At 42.3% G+C, this 17154-nt stretch overlaps 1 protein-coding gene across 1 annotated transcript in view; it reads right to left on the bottom strand.

The window, feature by feature from the left end:
• The window catches only part of LOC121927217 (solute carrier family 12 member 9-like), a 142251-nt gene that overhangs the window by 51956 nt on the left and 73141 nt on the right, over positions 1-17154 (bottom strand). Inside the window, 2 exon segments of the mRNA XM_042460878.1 lie at positions 5019-5143; positions 11302-11384. Of these exon segments, the coding sequence (XP_042316812.1) occupies positions 5019-5143; positions 11302-11384 (208 nt within the window).

The raw sequence follows: 17154 nt of genomic DNA on the forward strand, positions 1-17154 counted from the left end.
GATTTCCCGCCTCTCCCTGTGGATCGAGGCAGGTTACAAAGCATAATTAATCTAATAACATACATAATAAATTTACATAATAAAACATAGTCTACATAACATCTACAAAACATGATCCATATCTCTATACCGAAGCAAAAACTATAACAATAAAATCTAAAGCAAAATAGATTAAAAAGTGGATTTGGAGAAAGCCTATTTGTGGGAGGGAGGGACAGTTAAAAATACTTTAAAATATATATAAATCCCCAGGCAAACCTTGATTTTGCCCTTTTATGTAAGGGATACCATTTTATTATACCATTATATTTAACGGGACGAGCATCCAAGGATTTTGGTATCCACAGGGTTTTTTGGAAATCCAAATCCTAGTGGATAATGAGGGTCCACTGTACAAATCCCAGAATGCCATAGCACTGAGCCATGGCAGTTAAAACAGTGTCAAACTGCATTATTTTTGCAGTGCAGATCAGACCAACGTCAAAAGCAGCCAAGGAGCCCAGAGGCTCTGGGCTTTCCACCAAATGGCTGGCTACTCACATGGAAGGCCAGCATGCGCTGGGACTCCCTTCAAAGATTTCTCAGCACCCAACAGCTGGAGGCAAGCGGAAGGACGTGTTTATAATGCTCTGTATCTCTGTTTTGTTTTGTTTTGAAACACTTTGTTCTTTAAGGAAGGCTTTTACGTGGGTAGATGATCGATGATGGCAGTTGATTCAGGACTGGAATCGTTTGATGTTGGGCTGCAGCATATGTTTGTTTTAAGGACTGCATTAAATGTTTAATCTTTTTACATTAACGTATGCCTTTTTATCGCCTTGCCATGAGAGACCAGGAGTGGGAGGTAGAGAAACGGTAGGAATTTGAAAATAAAATAATGAAATAAAATGCCTCGAAGATCTCTCATTCTCTTAATAGAATATCTAAGTGCCAGATACTGCTTTTTCCAAATTTCTCCTCAAGTCTCAGCTTTTATGACAGGTTGGGCCACTTGTACCCTGAGATATCTTTTCATGTCGGACCCCAACTGTATTGCAAAAATGCCAGGCTAGAAATCAGTTCAGCTCTCTGGAAAGAGCAACCTCTGCCTCTCCTGACAGCCTTTTGGATGGAAAGAAAAGGGCAGAGAGAGTGTCTCAAAGATAAAAGGTGGTGGCAGAAAGAGAGAAAGAGGCTATACAGACTGGCACTTTGTGTCGGCCTGTGGGCAGGGTGAGAGCTAATGGGGCCGCCTTCTAGATGGAGCGCACCATGATAATGCACCTCCAGCTCAGCACCCAATCGGTGCAGTGTGGAAGTGGCATCAGAAGGGTGCGCCACCGCACCTATGACACCCTTTCCAGGTTGCAAAAAGAACCCGCTTTTCGTGGCTTCTTTTTGCTCCCTGTGGAGGCCGCAGTATGCAGTTGCCGCAGCCCCAATCCGAGGTGAAAATGGCAGCATCCTGCCACCCATTTGTATAGCCCCTTAAAAAAATCCTTTTCCTATCCACACTACACAATTATAGCCCTATTATTCCACTTTAAATGCCAGGGTTTCATGCTATAGAGTCCTGGTATTGGCAGCCCAGGGAGATGCATTTATAATTCATATCCAAAGAGCTTTAGTGCCTCACCAAAATACAAACCCCAGGATTCCACAGGATGTTGCTATGGCAGTTGAAGTGGAATAATAGTGCAGTAAATATGCAGTGAGGATGGCTGCCTGCTAATCTTTGATCTGGCTCAGCCCACAGATAGCTTGAGTCGCACCCGGCACTCACACGCGGCCCTTGAAGGCTTCTTGCCAAAGGAACGCAAGCCTTGAAAGACGAAAACTTCCCTACTCTTGGGCTATATCAAGCCTTTAAACCAAAAGGTGGGTTGTTTAATCCAGGCTGCAAACCATGGTTTAAACCAGGATTCACACCATGGTTTAATAACACTCCTTTTTAAAAAATAAACAAATAATACATTCTGGCTATTATTACTATTTTCCAACCGTCTCACTGGAAAAATAACAACAATTTTAGTTTGAACATTTCATCTTGAAAACTTTGTGGTTAGATCAGTATCCAGTGTCAGTTGCTTCTTTTTAATGACTTTATATGTAGCATATATATTATATTATTATATTATAGTGCAAGAAATGCCATTCAGAATCAAATCTTTCAATCGAAACAACTTGTTTTTTAAAAAAAAGTTTTAAAAGAACAATGACAGTTGTCCCTCCAGATCCACAGACGCTGGATCCATGGATTCTTCCATCCATGACTTGAAAATATTTTTTAAAATATATAAATTCCAAAAAGCAAACCTTTGATTTTGGTATTTTATGTAAAGGACACCATTTCATCAGCCATCCATGGAATTTGGTATCCACAGGGGACTCCTGGAACCAAACCTCAGTGGATATCAAGGCTCCACTATAATATTTAAGCTCACCGCCATAACTTCTGAACTGCACTTTCCCACTTAATTATCTCGAAAAAATGAAATGCACAGTTATAGGATGGGAGACATCTGGCTGAATGAAACTACGTGTGAAAGGGATTTTGGAGTCCAAGTAGACCACAAGTTGAATATGAATCAACAGTGCGATGCGGCAGCTAACAAGGCCAATGCAATTTTAGGCTGCATCAATAGAAGTATAGTGTCTAGATCAAGGGAAGTAATAGCGCCACTCTATTCTGTTTTGGTAAGGCCCCACCTGGAATATTGTGTCCAGTTCTGGGCACCACAATTCAAAAAGGACATTGAGAAACTGGAGCCATGTGTCCAAAGGAGGGCAACTAAAATGGTGAAAGGTCTGGAAACCATGAAGCCCTATGAGGAACGCCTTAGGGAGCTGGGGATGTTTAGCCTGGAGAAAAGAAGGTTAAGAGGTGATATGATAGCTCTGTTTAAATACTTGAAGGGATGTCATATTGAGGAGGGAGCAAGCTTGTTTTCTGCTACTCCAGAGACTAGAACACGGAACATTGGATGCAAGCTCCAGGAAAAGAGATTCCAGCTCAACATTAGGAGGAACTTCCTGACAGTAAGGGCTGTTTGAAAGTGGAACACACTTCCTCGGAGTGTAGTGGAGTCTCCCTCCTTGGAAGTCTTCAAACGGAGGCTGGATGGCCATCTGTCAGGGATGCTTTGATTGGGATTTCCTGCATGGCAGAAGGGGGTTGGACTGGATGGCCATTGGGGTGTCTTCCAACTCTACGATTCTATGATTCTATGACTCATTCAGTCCTATATTGGTATAGTCCTATACAGTCAGCCCTTGGCTTACGCAGGAGATCCGTTCCGGACCCCCCCCCCCCGCGTAAGGCAAAAAGCACGTATGCTCAAGCTCCATTGGATATAATGGAGCTCGTGCTTGCGCCATGGCCATGCACCATGGGCGCACGTGCCATTCTCCCTTTTAGCGAGTGGCTTCAGAGTAACCTGAAAGCTGCCTATAGAGAGCCCACATATGATGCGGCCTCACTGTACATTAATGCAGCAAACAAATAAACCTTGTTTAAACAGAAAACCCATCCTCCTGTTTTTAATTTTTTTTAAAAAAATACTGTGTTTACTCATGTATAAGTCTAGAAACTGAGGTCAAAAAACTGACCCCCAAAACCTGTGTTGATTTATCCATGCGTCAAAGTAAGTACAGTACTTTAACTCATATATATATATATATATATATATATATATAGAGAGAGAGAGAGAGAGAGAGAGAGAGAGAGAGAGAGGAGTCATCCCTTTTCTCTGAAGAGAGTGGTAAAAAGCGAGAGCTCAGTCCATCCTGGGAGCACCAAAAAGAAGCATGTATCCCCATTAATCTCTCATCCATCCAGCCTTTAAGATGAGCATAAACAGTTACACCTGCCAGGATTTTCTAAGTTCTTTGGCATCATTTTCCTTTGCATCATCCTTACATCCTTTGTTACATGCCCCTAAGTTTTACCTCCGACTTATCCATGGGTCATATCAAAATCCATAATTTTGGCCCCAAAAACCTACCCTTGACTTACACATGAGCTTGACTTATAGTAGAGTATATACAGTAACTGTATTTTTCCAACCCTGCTTTAGCTTAACCACTTTTAGAACTGAGTTCAGACTAAAGGTGTGTGGACTTTGTCCCCTCAAATTCAAGGGCCACAAATGAAAGGCAGGTGAAAAAGAGCAGCTCGTGAAGGTAGAAGCAGAACTGAGTATGAAGGATCCTCTAAACAGTCCCCAAATTTTGTAAAGTGGTTTAGTGGTTTGAGCATTGGACTATAACTCTGGAGACCAGGGTTCAAATCCCTGTTCGTCTATGGAAAGCCACTGGGTGACTTTAGATAAATCACACTCTCTCAGCTACACAAGAAAGCAATGGCAAACCTCCTCCAAACACCTTGCCCAGAAAACTCCATGATAGGTTCGCCTTAGGGCTGCCCCGTGTCACAAATGACTTGAAGGCACACAACCAGCACCATAAATGGTTGCACAAAGCCTTCCACATGCATCAAACCTGGTTTTCCACAATATTTCTTGTCAATAGCAGCCCAATCTAGAAAGAGATCTAGAAGGAGATTGTCTCTGGTCTACTGCAGATCAGCTCCTGAGCTCACAACAGATCCCAATCTGTCTCCTGCCTTCACATACCATACTCCTCACTTGCTATGGATTTGTTCAACAGGTTCTCTCTCTCCTCATAGCTGAGGGATGGTTTTCAATGGAGTTGGCCTAAGATATTTTGCTGCCTGAGGCAGTGCAGCAAAAAATATCTCCCTCCACAAAATCATAGTAAATAACATCCAAAGCAACCAAATATTTCAACATCTCAGGGAGAAAATCCCACACATACCTCTCTCCTTCCTCGACACAAAAGAAAATCCACAATGATATTAGCTAACAATTTCCTATCTTTTTTGTGGCACTAAAGGGCCGTTATGCCCGAGGCGGTTGGCTTACTCTAGTTCAACAGTAGGACTAGTCTTCTAGCTTCTTTTGTTGTGCTCTGAAATATCAAGCAATTGCACCCCAGCCCAGCATTTGAACCCAGCACACCTGAAGTTTGGGGCCGATGCCCATTCGAGGGCCAGACAAGCCAGATCCACGGTGGCGTAGACCAGGAGGAAGAAGATGGTGACCACGGCTGCAATGGTGTTCAACTTGCCAGAGAAAAGCACCAGCTGCAAGAGGAGGACAGTAAAAGAGGTAATGAGGAACAGGGACAATAGCTGGGAAACAAACATAAAAATAAACTTCCCATGATCCAGGCATCATCATCATCACTACTACTACTATTATTACTTATATTCCACCTTTCTCACGACATAGGAACTCAAGGCAAGTACAGTTGGCCCTTCTTATACACGGATTTCTTATACACGGATTCAAGCATACACGGTCTGAAAATGTTCAAAAAAAGTATAAATTTCAAATATCAAACCTTGATTTTCCCTTTTTTACAAGGGACATCATTTTGCTATGTCATTATATTGAATGGGGCTTGAACATACACGGATTTTGTTATACACGGTGGATTTTGGAACCAAACCCCAGCGTATAACAAGGGCCCACTGTAACAGCATATTTAAAACAATACAACTTAAAAGCAATACAAAAGCATTAAAAAAGTATAAATACAGTGTAATAATAATAATAATAATAATAATTTGTTTTATTTATATACCGCTATTCTCCACATTTGTACTCTCCACATTTGCTGGGGTTAAGGGCACAGGACCCCCGTGAAAGTGGGAAAACCAGAAATAAAAAAATTACTATGTTCTTACCCAAGAGAACACTGCTCTAGGAATCTCTAGGTCCTCTAGCAAAACTCTATGGTCAACATCTGTGAGAATATGACCACAGAATCATGCTGAAGTACCTATAAATGCCTAGAGAGGTGTTTTCTCTAGGAATATCTAGGTCCTCCAGTGCAACTCTATGGTCAGTCTCTGGCGCAGTTGCGCTGGAGGACCTAGAGATGCCTAGAGAGAACATATTAATCAAATCAGCAAATAATCAAATCTGCAAAAGTCAAAGCCACAAATGTGGAGGGCTAACTGTATAAAGTTTAAAAAACCAATAAAACCATTTTTAAAATCACTGCTCCCTAATGAAACTTTGAAGGCCTCCCAGAATTGAATTGTCTTCCAGAAGGATGCAACCACCAATGGCCACCAATCAGAATGACTACCATATATTATACTCAACTATGTCATTAGTACGTGAGGACATCAATTCAAATTACAATACTTTGTGTATGGAAATGATCAATACTATCTGACCCCATCCTCATGCGGGTGCCCTACATTCATCTATTCTCCTCACCACATGCTAGTTCCATTACATGCTAGATCTGCCACTTCATCTCCATGCACACAGGCTAGGTTCCAATGCCTTTGTGCATTAATGACTGTCGTTAAAACTGGACCTGCAACTTCATTTCCATACGCAAAGGATTTGCAATTTGTATCGACATCCTCACATACCAGTGGCATATATGTGTTTGTGTCTGGATTCCACTCCACCAAATGCATCTGAGGAAGTAGACTGGTGCTGCCAATTTACTTCTTTCAGTTAGTTTCAAAGGTGCTACAAGATCTCTTTTTGGACTTATACATGAACATATATAGTACATATCACCCTACTATTGGAATCCTTGGATATGGAGGGCCAAATAAATGGTTTGTCACTGTATAAAGAGAATGCTGGACTTGATGACAGCTTGGTTTGATCTAGCCACAGAACTCTTCTTCTGTCTTTATTAGATGCCAGGAAACAAACTGGAGAACTTCTGAATGCAAACTACGTGTCTTTCCTTGTCGAGATATATGGTCCCTTCCATTATGGCTGAATTACAGCACATTGCTGGTTGCAGGAACCCTTTACTGGCTATTTTTGCTCCTATAATTTCCTTCACTCAAAGGATCGGAGCTTGGTCTTTATATTGCAGCTTGACCTGCCATAATTGTTGGCAACGGACTGCAGTGAAGAGACTGAGCTTATTCAGACCATTTAAGCAAATGGGGGATTTTTAGCTGGTTGTAAGTTAATGGTACGCACTGAGCTGACAGTGTGCCTGGCAGCTCTAATGGAGTCTCCCTCCACTCCTCCCTAGACATTTGCCTTTTGATTTATAATTCATTTAGCTGCTCGTCAAGGTAAAAGAGCCCTCGCTGAAGGTATCGTGCCCCAGCGCCAAGGGGGCACAGCGGGGAGGAAGGAGTGAAGGCTAGTCGATCAGTCTCAAAGAGCTGGCAGCAAAAGGAAAGGGCCGAAGGGTATTTATTTCCAAGTTGGGGTGACAGCATTCCTGTCGCATCCTGCATGCCACTGAGTGGCAGCACCCCATACAGCAATAGCAACCGCACTTTACATTTCTATACCACTTCACATTGAACTCAGCACTCCCTACACAGTTTACAATCTGTAAGCCAATTGCCCACAACAAGCTGGGGACTCATTTTACCGACTTACGAAAAGATGGATGGCTGAGTTAACCTTGGAGCCCTGGGATCGAACTCACAACCTTGTGGCTGCAGGAATGGCACTTAACCACTTCAGAACCAGGGCCCCTTTTACCCACAATCCCTGGCTAAGGAAGCCATGCTGCACTGACCTGCCACCACAATGCAAAGGAAAGAACACAGGAAGAATAAGGTGAACTATTGTTCCCAAAGGAGTGGACTCTAAAGTGGAGAGATGGAGTCCATGTTGGCTGGAGGATTCTGGGAATTCTCATCTACAACAACAACAACAACAACAACAACAACAACAAATCTCTCATGTTTCTAAGCTCTGAATATAATCTCAGAGGCCCTTGGCGATTTCCAAGAGAAATCACTTCCTAGGTGTCCTCTTTGGAGCTCATGCCTGCCTTCTTCTGTTGATCCAACTTTGTGGCTCAATGGTCCCTCCATCTTTTATGGCTTGGAGTGGTGGAGAGCCAAGCACCACTTGGGTTTTTTCCATGTCACATTTGCTATCTCTCCCACTTGCCTGGGTAGACACACACACAGCCCTTTTTGTTGTTCTTAACCTGTCTAGCCAGCCAGAGAGAGAGAGGTAGAGAAAGAGAGCGATGCACTTGATACCACAACTTGATTCTGATCCATGGTGACTTCAATTGGACTTGAAGCCCCTAATGGTCTCCTCCCAAACCAGGCTGACACTCTTCCTCCTCTTCTCCTCTTTTTTCCAAGAGCACTGCAATGTTCTTTCCCAGCTAATGGGGCAATTTCTTTTGCATTACATGTATTTGTCCAATTTGGTGGAGCGAAACATGCTGAAAGAAAGAGAGAGCCAGCGGGAGACTGGGGTGGCGGCTCCTAAAGATTAGCCGATGGGAGTCTCGGCGGTGTTTTGCCGTGATCCATCTCTGAGACTGAGTGGCACATCTCCCTTTGAAACATTTGCTCGCGGCCATCAGCCCAATTGTTTAATGCACCTGGGACGCCTCTAGCAGTGCTTGATATGGATCTCATGTCGGGCGTGTGCCATCTCACTTGATTTCCCCACCCGCCCACATCTCTCCTACAAGCCCAAACCTCTTTCCCAGCTTCTCTCTCAAGGATTAGAAGCAGCCGTTGGCCAGAGTTTTCCATTTCCAAGGGCAGAAGACACACTAGTAGATCAAAGAACGCGCCCAACGTAGTGCAGTGGACCTCTGCCACCAGTTAGATGGGTTTTGGAGTCCTTGTCAGCATCATGGCCAATATTAACAACTGTCCAGTGGTCCAGAAAGGGTCAATTTGTATTAATGACTTGGTCTGATACAGTCCACCCTTCGTAGCCATAGGGAATCCTTTCTGGACCCTCCCCTCCAACGGATAAGAAAAATGCTGGACCTTGAGTCCCATTGTCCTTAATGTCAGCTGTGACATGTGAACCCAATGAAAGCAATGGGGCTTGCCATCCATGAATGTTTAAATCCATGGATGGGGAGCCCATATATATTGAGAGCCCACTGTACCTGCTTGGCAGTTTGAGGCTGGGACAAGAAATGAAACTTGGAATGAACAAATTAGAATCATAGGATCATCTACACTGCAGAAATAATCCAGTTTGAAACCATTTTAACTGTCATGGCTCAATGCTGTGGAATTCTGGAATTGTAGTTGGGGCACCAGAGCTCTCTGACAGAGGCAGCTAAATATCTTACAAAACTACAATTCCCAGAATTCCATGGCATTGATCCATGGAAGTTAAAGTGTTGTCAAATTGCATTATTTCTTCAGTGCAGATCAGCCTCTGCCTGCTCCCCTCTCAAAGTCACCAAAGTTGGTGGTGGTCCACTGCATCTTTTGGCTTCTATAGTTTTGACTGAACTGTACTGAAGGCCTTCCTTTTGTCCATTGAACTTCCCACCATTTAGGTTCAGCAGACAATGCCCGCTATGTTTTAGTGTTACGAAAGGTAAAAAAACACACCGGCTTTTCCCAACATGTCTACAATTCCCATCAACTGCAATCAGCAATAGGTAATAGTCAAGAATGATGGGAGCTGTGGTCAAAAATGTTGGAAAGGCAACAAGTAGGGAAGGCTGCTGCACACCATGCGCAATTCCATGCACCTCTGACACGTCTTGCCACACTTAACCTTTCTCTGTCTCTTTAAGTGTCAACTTGTGGTACGTCCTACAAGCTAAACCATCTTTTGTGAACACACAAGAATTGCACACATACAAAGTCATGTGAAGAGATTGCATGAGATACCTGAAATGGCTAATATCTATTTCAAATCTTCCTCTCTCTCTCTCTCTCTCTCTTTTGCTTCCAGATAGAAAAAGGATATCATATATACTTGACTTTAAATTGAAGTCATGTATAAATTGAGGGCAGGTTTGGAGGACCAAAGTTATGGATTTTGATACTGGTTTTTAAAAATTTTATTAGATGACTCTGATAAAAAAAGTAGCCAAGGAAGTAGCAAAAAATTTTGTACTAACTATTAATACCCGTAAAGCCATGTGATTTTGTTTTAATAATGTATAATGTATTTTAAAATGTATTTTAATGCTTTTGTTATCTGCTTTATGGTTTGTTAACCACAATAAAGGTTGATGATGAAGATGACACCATGAACCCATGGATAAGCTGAGAGTAAAACTTAAGGGCATGTAACAAAGGATGCAAAGAACAAAACAAAGGTAAATGATGCCAAAGAATTTACAAAATTCTGGAACGGATAGCAAAGAAAATGGCAACTAACTTTAACTAACTTTAATGTGATAACTTTGACTGATTTTAACCCAGAAAAAGCTGACAAAAACACACAGATTTCTTATTCAAATCCTTCAAACCCCGATTCCTTTTGGTCCTCCTTTGAGGGGAAGTGCCAAATTGCTGTCATTGCTGCCATTTTCCCACCAAGACATTCAAAATGGTTAGAATGGCAAAAGTGGAGGGGGTCGGTGCTTTCCAGACCTTCCACCATTTCGGTGGCCCTCCTCTGGACAGGGTCCAGCTTCTTAACATCCGTTTTGAATTGTGGTTCCCAGAACTGGACACAGTATTCCAGGTGAGCCCTGACCAAAGTGGAACAGAGTGTTACTATTACTTGTTCTAGACACTATACTTCTATTATGCAGCCTAGAATCACATGGGCCATTTTAGCTGCCACATCACACTGTTGATTCATGTTCAACTTGTGGTCTACTAGGACTCTTAGATTCCTTGCACATGAACTCTTGTCAAGCCAGGTGCCCCCCGTCCTATATCTATGCATTTCAGTTTTCCTGCCTAAGTGCAGTCCTTTACATTTCTTCCTGTTGAAATGGCCAAACAGTGACATTACTCCACCCTGCAAGGTGGCTCACTGCCTTTCCCTCCCTGCTCCTAGCCACCTCCAGCTGGACAATCCATAAAGAGAACTGGGACAAATCATGTATAATAATAATAATAATAATAATAATAATAATAATAATAATAATATGGTTTATTTATATACCGCTATTCCAAGGATCATAGCGGTGAACAACAATAATACAACAGTTAAAACATCATAGATCACAAATTACAACCCCCCTGTACAAACATCATATGCTATAAAACAATTAAGAATACATGAAAACACCCCCATACAAATAGCAGGGGGGGAAAAACAAACAAACAAACAAACCACCAACTCCCAGAATCCCCAGCCAGTGGCCAAGCTGGTTTCCCTCTTGTGTTCCACCTCCCATTCTTCTGGAGTTAGTACCACCAGAGCCTCATGCTCTTGGCTGCCCTCAGTGCAATGCCAACAAAACTGGCACTTCCCCCCCCCCCCCCCCCCGGCAAATTTCCACATTAAAAAGCAACAAGTCAGGAAGTAATGGAGCAATAATCATTCCACTCACCTGCACAAGGACCCAGGAGAAGATCACGGCTGCCCAGGGGTTCCCACCACGGGAAGTCCTCTTGGCTGGTGCCAGAGCTTTGCCTGGAAAGGATGGAAAGGAGAGACAGAAGATTTATAGATGCTGCAAAATCACAGGATTATAAGATTGCAGTTGGCCATCCTTATCCAAGGATTCAAGCATCTTCAGCTTGAAAATATTCAAAAAAGGTATAAATTCCAAATAGCAAAGTTTGATTTTTCCATTTTTATCTGTTCTACTACGCCATTGGATTTAATGGGACTTGAACATCCACAGATTTTGGTATCCACAGTGAAACCCCAATGCATAACAAGGGCACAATGTATAAGGAGGTTATATAAGAGGACTGCAAAAATTGTATCAATCTTAGAATAAGTTAAAGAGAGTTAGATAACACAGTGTAAACGAAACATAAGCTGCATCCACACTGCAGAGATAATCCAGTTTGACACCGCTTTAACAGTCCTGGCTTCATGCTATGGAATTATGGGCAGTGGGGCCACAACAAACTACAATGCCCAGAATTCCATAGCATGGAGCCAGGGCAGTTAAAGCAGTGTCAAACTGGATTATCTCTGTAGTGTGGACACAGCCCTAGTCAGGTATATTGGAATCCATCATTTCCTTCTTTAATGTGTTTAGTGTGTAATATGTTTGTTTGGTTTTTTTTGTTTGGGGTATTTTTTTTTTACTGGTTTTGATGGTTGTTGTTTTAGTCTTTTTGGGTTTTTCTATGTAGGTTTTTAGATTTAGAAAGAAAAGCTTATTTATGTGTGTGTATTATTATGTCATGTTATTATGTCACTTTGATTCTTTTAATAAAAATATTATTTAAAAAAGAGACAGAATGCATACATCTCTAGAGGCAGACAGGACCACAACAGACCGCTGCCAGCTATTTTATTATATGTCCATTAAGAGCTATTGCCGCCCTGCGCTCAGTCAATTAACTGGCTGGCTTAAAAGATTAAAATAACATTTTGACTCTGATGGTGCTCCTGATTAAACTGGCACCAGATGAAACAATTAAGACCAATGCAAGCATGCATCAAAAGCGCTGGTGGCAAGGACCACCCTAAGAAGCAAATTTCCCTCCTGTGAAAACATGGAGGAGAGAAGGGAATGCCTCTTTGGGGATGCTGCAGCATCTAAAAGCAAGAAGACTAACAATGGGAAAGGCAGCTATGAAAGAACCGGACAAGATCCTAAAGAGTAAACATATACAAATAGACACTAAAGTTAGAATTGTGCAAGCCATCATATTCCCCATCACCATGTATGGGTGCAAGAGCTGGACAGTGAGAAAGGTGAATAGGAAGAAAATAAACTCATTTAAGATGTGGTGATGGAGAAGAGTGCTGAGGATGCTGAGGATGGCCAAGAAGACAAATCAATGGATCCTTGAACTGATCAAGCCTGAACTCTTCCTGGAGGACAAGACGATCAAATTTAGGCTGTTGTACTTTGGCCACATCAGGATCTGGAAACTATGCACTATGAGGAGCGACTTAGGGAGCTGGGTATGTTTAGCCTGGAGAAGAGAAGGTTAAGAAGTTATACAGTGGGCTCTTGGTATCCGCTGAGATTTGGTTCCAGGACCACCAGTGGATACCAAAATCTGTGGATGCTCAAATGCCATTAAATACAATGGCATAGTAAAATGGTGCCCTTTATATAAAATGGCAAAATCAAGGTTTGCTTTTAGAAGTTTATATTTTTAAAAAACATTTTTTAAAAATCTGTGGATACAGAGGGCTGACTGCATGATGGTCCTATTTAAGGGGTGTCACACTGAGGATGGAGCAAGTTTGTCTTCTGCTGTACAGGACATGGAGTAATGGATGGAAGCTACAGGAAAAGAGATTGCAGCTCAACATTAGGAGGAACCTCCTGATAGTAAGAGTGATTTGACAGTGGAAGACACTCCCTTGGAGAGTGGTGGAACCTCCTGCTTTGAAGGTTTTGAAACAGAGGCTGGATGGCCACCTGTTGCGGGTGCTTTGACTGAGAGTTCCTGCATGGCAGAATGGAGCTGGACATAGGGAGTGCTTTGACTGTGTCTTCCTGCATGATAGAAGAGGGTTGGACTGGGTGGCCCTTGGGGTCTCTTCCAACTCTAGCATTCTAAGATTCTATGAGAAGGCCCAACGTATTAGAAAAGACAAGAAAGGCTGATGTATTCAGACACATCACGAGAAGGCATGAATCATTGGAAAAGACAATAATGCTAGGAAAGGTAGAGGGAAATAGAAAGAGGGAACGCCTGCACACCAGATGGATATGTAGAATCAGAGATGTCATGGGCATGGATTTGCAGAGCAGTGGAGGAAAGGGGGACTTGGAGATGTGTCAACCCGAAGGCAGTTACCAACAAAAAGCAACAATAATTATCCTTTTCATAAAGCATTTGTTTCTTCTCCTGTGCAGATCGAATCAACTAGCTGATGATTCCTTTTTGCACATCTCCACCAATAGATATCAAGTGAGTATTATGTACTCTTTTTATACTGTATTATAGTGTCCTGTCTCTCTGCTTCCGTCTCCACAGTAGATACTTTTGGTTTTGGACTGGTGTCAGTTACAGAAATGTATTTAAGACTTCTGTGATTGACAAAGAAAAGAGTCTTTTTGTGGTGGCCTCTGAGCTTTCAAGCACCTTCCCTGAAGGACAAGAGACTGACACCAACTTCATCATTTTTTCCACCCTAAATCCAAAGATTTGTACTTCCCTGACATTTTTAAAATTCCTTCTGTTGTCTCTATCTGTACAGTATTTTATCTTTATGATTTTGTTACCTCTCAGTTCTATCGTTACATGAAAAATGGTGTGGTACATAGTGTTGCCCTTACCGGCGTATATAGTTTTGATTACTGTAATATATTATATAGGATTCTACTGAGTTGTTGATAACTCTGTGCTGCCCTGGAATCTGTCAGGACGAAGGACAGGCTGGGAACAGCTTCAAATGATAACTCTCTCCCTCCAGGCAGTAAACAGATCTCAGCTCACTCAGATCCGCACCACCAACAGCTCTACGGAAGTTTCTAGACCATTTCCTCAACAGGCATATTTATTCCATCGGTAAGGTAATATGTTCGTAAACAGCCACAATATTTTTAAAATGTCAAAACGCACAGCAGGGATGGATGATACGTTTTCAAACGGATGGGAAAACTCCCCTCTTGCAAGGTCTGGTTTTTTTTTTTAAAAAAAACTAGCTTTTGAAGGTCCTCCAACAAGAGAGAAGTTCAAAATTGTGGCTTCAGGGCTGGAGACCATCATGTACTTCATTCCCTATCCCTTGAACCTGCATATACAAGTACAGTATGCTCTTTCTTTCTTTATAGTTGCAGTTTTCCTTACTGTTTTATAAACTATTAGAGTCATAGAATCATAGAGTTGAAGAGACCCCAAGGGCCATCCAGTCCATTCCCATTCTGCCATGCAGGAACTTTCAATCAAAGCATCCCCATTGACAGATGGCCATCTAGCCTCTGCTTAAAGACCTCCAAGGAAGGAGACTCCACTACACTCCGAGGAAGGAGTGTGTTCCACTGTCGGACAGCCCTTACTCTCAGGAAGTTCCTCCTAATGTTTAGGTGGAATCTCTTTTCCTGCAGCTTGCATCCATTTCTCCATTGGGTCCTGTTCTCTAGAGCAGCAGAAAACAAGTTTGCTCCCTCCTCAATATGACATCCCTTCAAATATTTAAACAGGGCGATCATATCACCTCTTAACCTTTTCTTCTCCTGGCTAAACATCCCCAGCTCCCTAAGTCCTTCCTCATAGTGCTTCATGGTTTCCTGGCCCATCACCATTTTAGTCTCCCTCCTTTGGACACAAGGCTCCAGTTTCTCAATGTCCTTTTTGAATTGTGGTGCCCAGAACTGGACACAATATTCCAGGTGGGGCCTGACCAAAGCAGAATAGAGTGGCACTATTACTTCCCTTGATCTAGACACTATACTTCTATTGATGCAGCCTAAAATTGCATTGGCCTTGTTAGCTGCCGCATCGCACTGTTGATTCATATTCAACTTGTGGTCTACTTGGACTCCAAGATCCCTTTCACACGTACTTTCATTCAGCCAGATGTCCCCCATCCTATAATGGTGCATTTCATTTTTTCGAGATAATTAAGTGGGAAAGTTCAACTTGAGGTCTACTTGGACTCCTAGATCCCTTTCACACGTATAAGTCTCTCATTCAGCCAGTTGTCTCCCATCATCCTATATCTGTGCATTTTATTTTTCTGCCCTAAGTGAAATACCTCACATTTCTCCATGTTAAAATTCATTTTGTTAGCATTAGCCCAGCTTTCTAGTCCACTCAGGTCATTTTGAATTTTGATCCTGTCCTTTGGGGTATTTGCTACTCCTCCTAATTTGGTGCCATATGTAAATTTGATAAGCATTGATAAGGTGGCAGAACTTCCTCAAGGTCTACTCCAAGATCACTGAGATCCCAACAGATCCTAAACCAGCTTCTGCTGGATTGAGATCCCAGCAGGACCCTATCTAGCCTCTTTCCATTTCAGCCAACCTAAACAGACAGAGCAGCATGGAAAAGGTTTCCTTAAGTGAAGATCATCATGGGCTCCGCAGATGTCAAGTGGAGTCATCGGTTGTTGGTGAGTCTGGGCCCAAGTAAGTTGAAAGAACTGGCACAGATGGGTCTGTGTGTCTAAGATAAGAGGAGAGATGAGAAAGTGTATCTGGCGTCCCTTATATAAGATGGCAATGTCAAGGTTTGCTTTTTGGAATTTATAAATCTTAAAAATATTTTCAAGCTGTGGATGCTTGAGTCCATGGATAAAGGATCCATGGATAGGAAGGGTTGGAAAAGCACATGGAAGAAGAGGGCTTTGTTGTTTATCAGAGACACTAAAGCACTGCTGCTGACAATATGGATTAGATGGGTCAAAGGCAAGATCCTGTAATAGCCATGCTGGTTGAGGGATTTGGGGAGCTGCAGTCAAAAAAAGTAACACTTCCCAAAATCTTGGTGGAAGTCTGGTTTAGGACAAGGCAACTGAGAGGCTGTTGCCTGTAAGTGAAACTAGCCTGACCGTGAGCTGCCAGGGCCTTACATTGCACCCAAAGATCCCAATGCTGGCCCCAGAAACCAGAATCCTACATATAGAATTAAAATAGCTACTTTAAAAAAATACATGGGTAATTCATTTCCATTGCAAGATTCCGAAATGTTTCCCGAAGTGGGTATTATTGGCCTTGGGCCGCCCAGCAGCACTCTTCCCTCTAATATTTTCTACATATTGACAATAATACAGTAATGCTTAAGCACTTTAGAGCATAAAGCAATTTAGAGAATTCCAAGGGATTTACAGATACTTTCTTGTAATCCTTACAACAGCTTTAAGTAGTTCAGTATTATCATCTCCATACTGCTGTGCATTTGATGGTTTCCTGTTTGTTTTTCATTCTCTCAAAGCTCTTTTTTGCACCCAAGAGAACTGGAATCCAGGGCTTTTAAAAAAGGTGGGCCAACAGAAGCAGAGTAAGAATAATATTTGGCCCCCTTCAGATGATGCTAGACTGCAGGTCCCAGCAGCCCCAAGCGAGCAGAGCCAGTGAAGAATGCTGGGAGCTGCAGTTAATCAGTGTCTAGACTCACATGTTTTCCACCATTCAGATAAAATTTCAAGGATTCTTTTTTCATTATTCAACTTTTAAAAAAAATCTAAGTGAAATACATTGCCAGACATTCAAACTTCAATATAATAAAGATCAACATACACACATGGTAAGTCTTATTTTAGCTAACTTCTTATCTGTACCTTCCCCATTCTTCGGTATTTCATAAGCCGGCCC

The sequence above is a fragment of the Sceloporus undulatus genome, chromosome 3 (genome assembly GCF_019175285.1).
Source record: "Sceloporus undulatus isolate JIND9_A2432 ecotype Alabama chromosome 3, SceUnd_v1.1, whole genome shotgun sequence".
NCBI lineage: Eukaryota > Metazoa > Chordata > Lepidosauria > Squamata > Phrynosomatidae > Sceloporus > Sceloporus undulatus.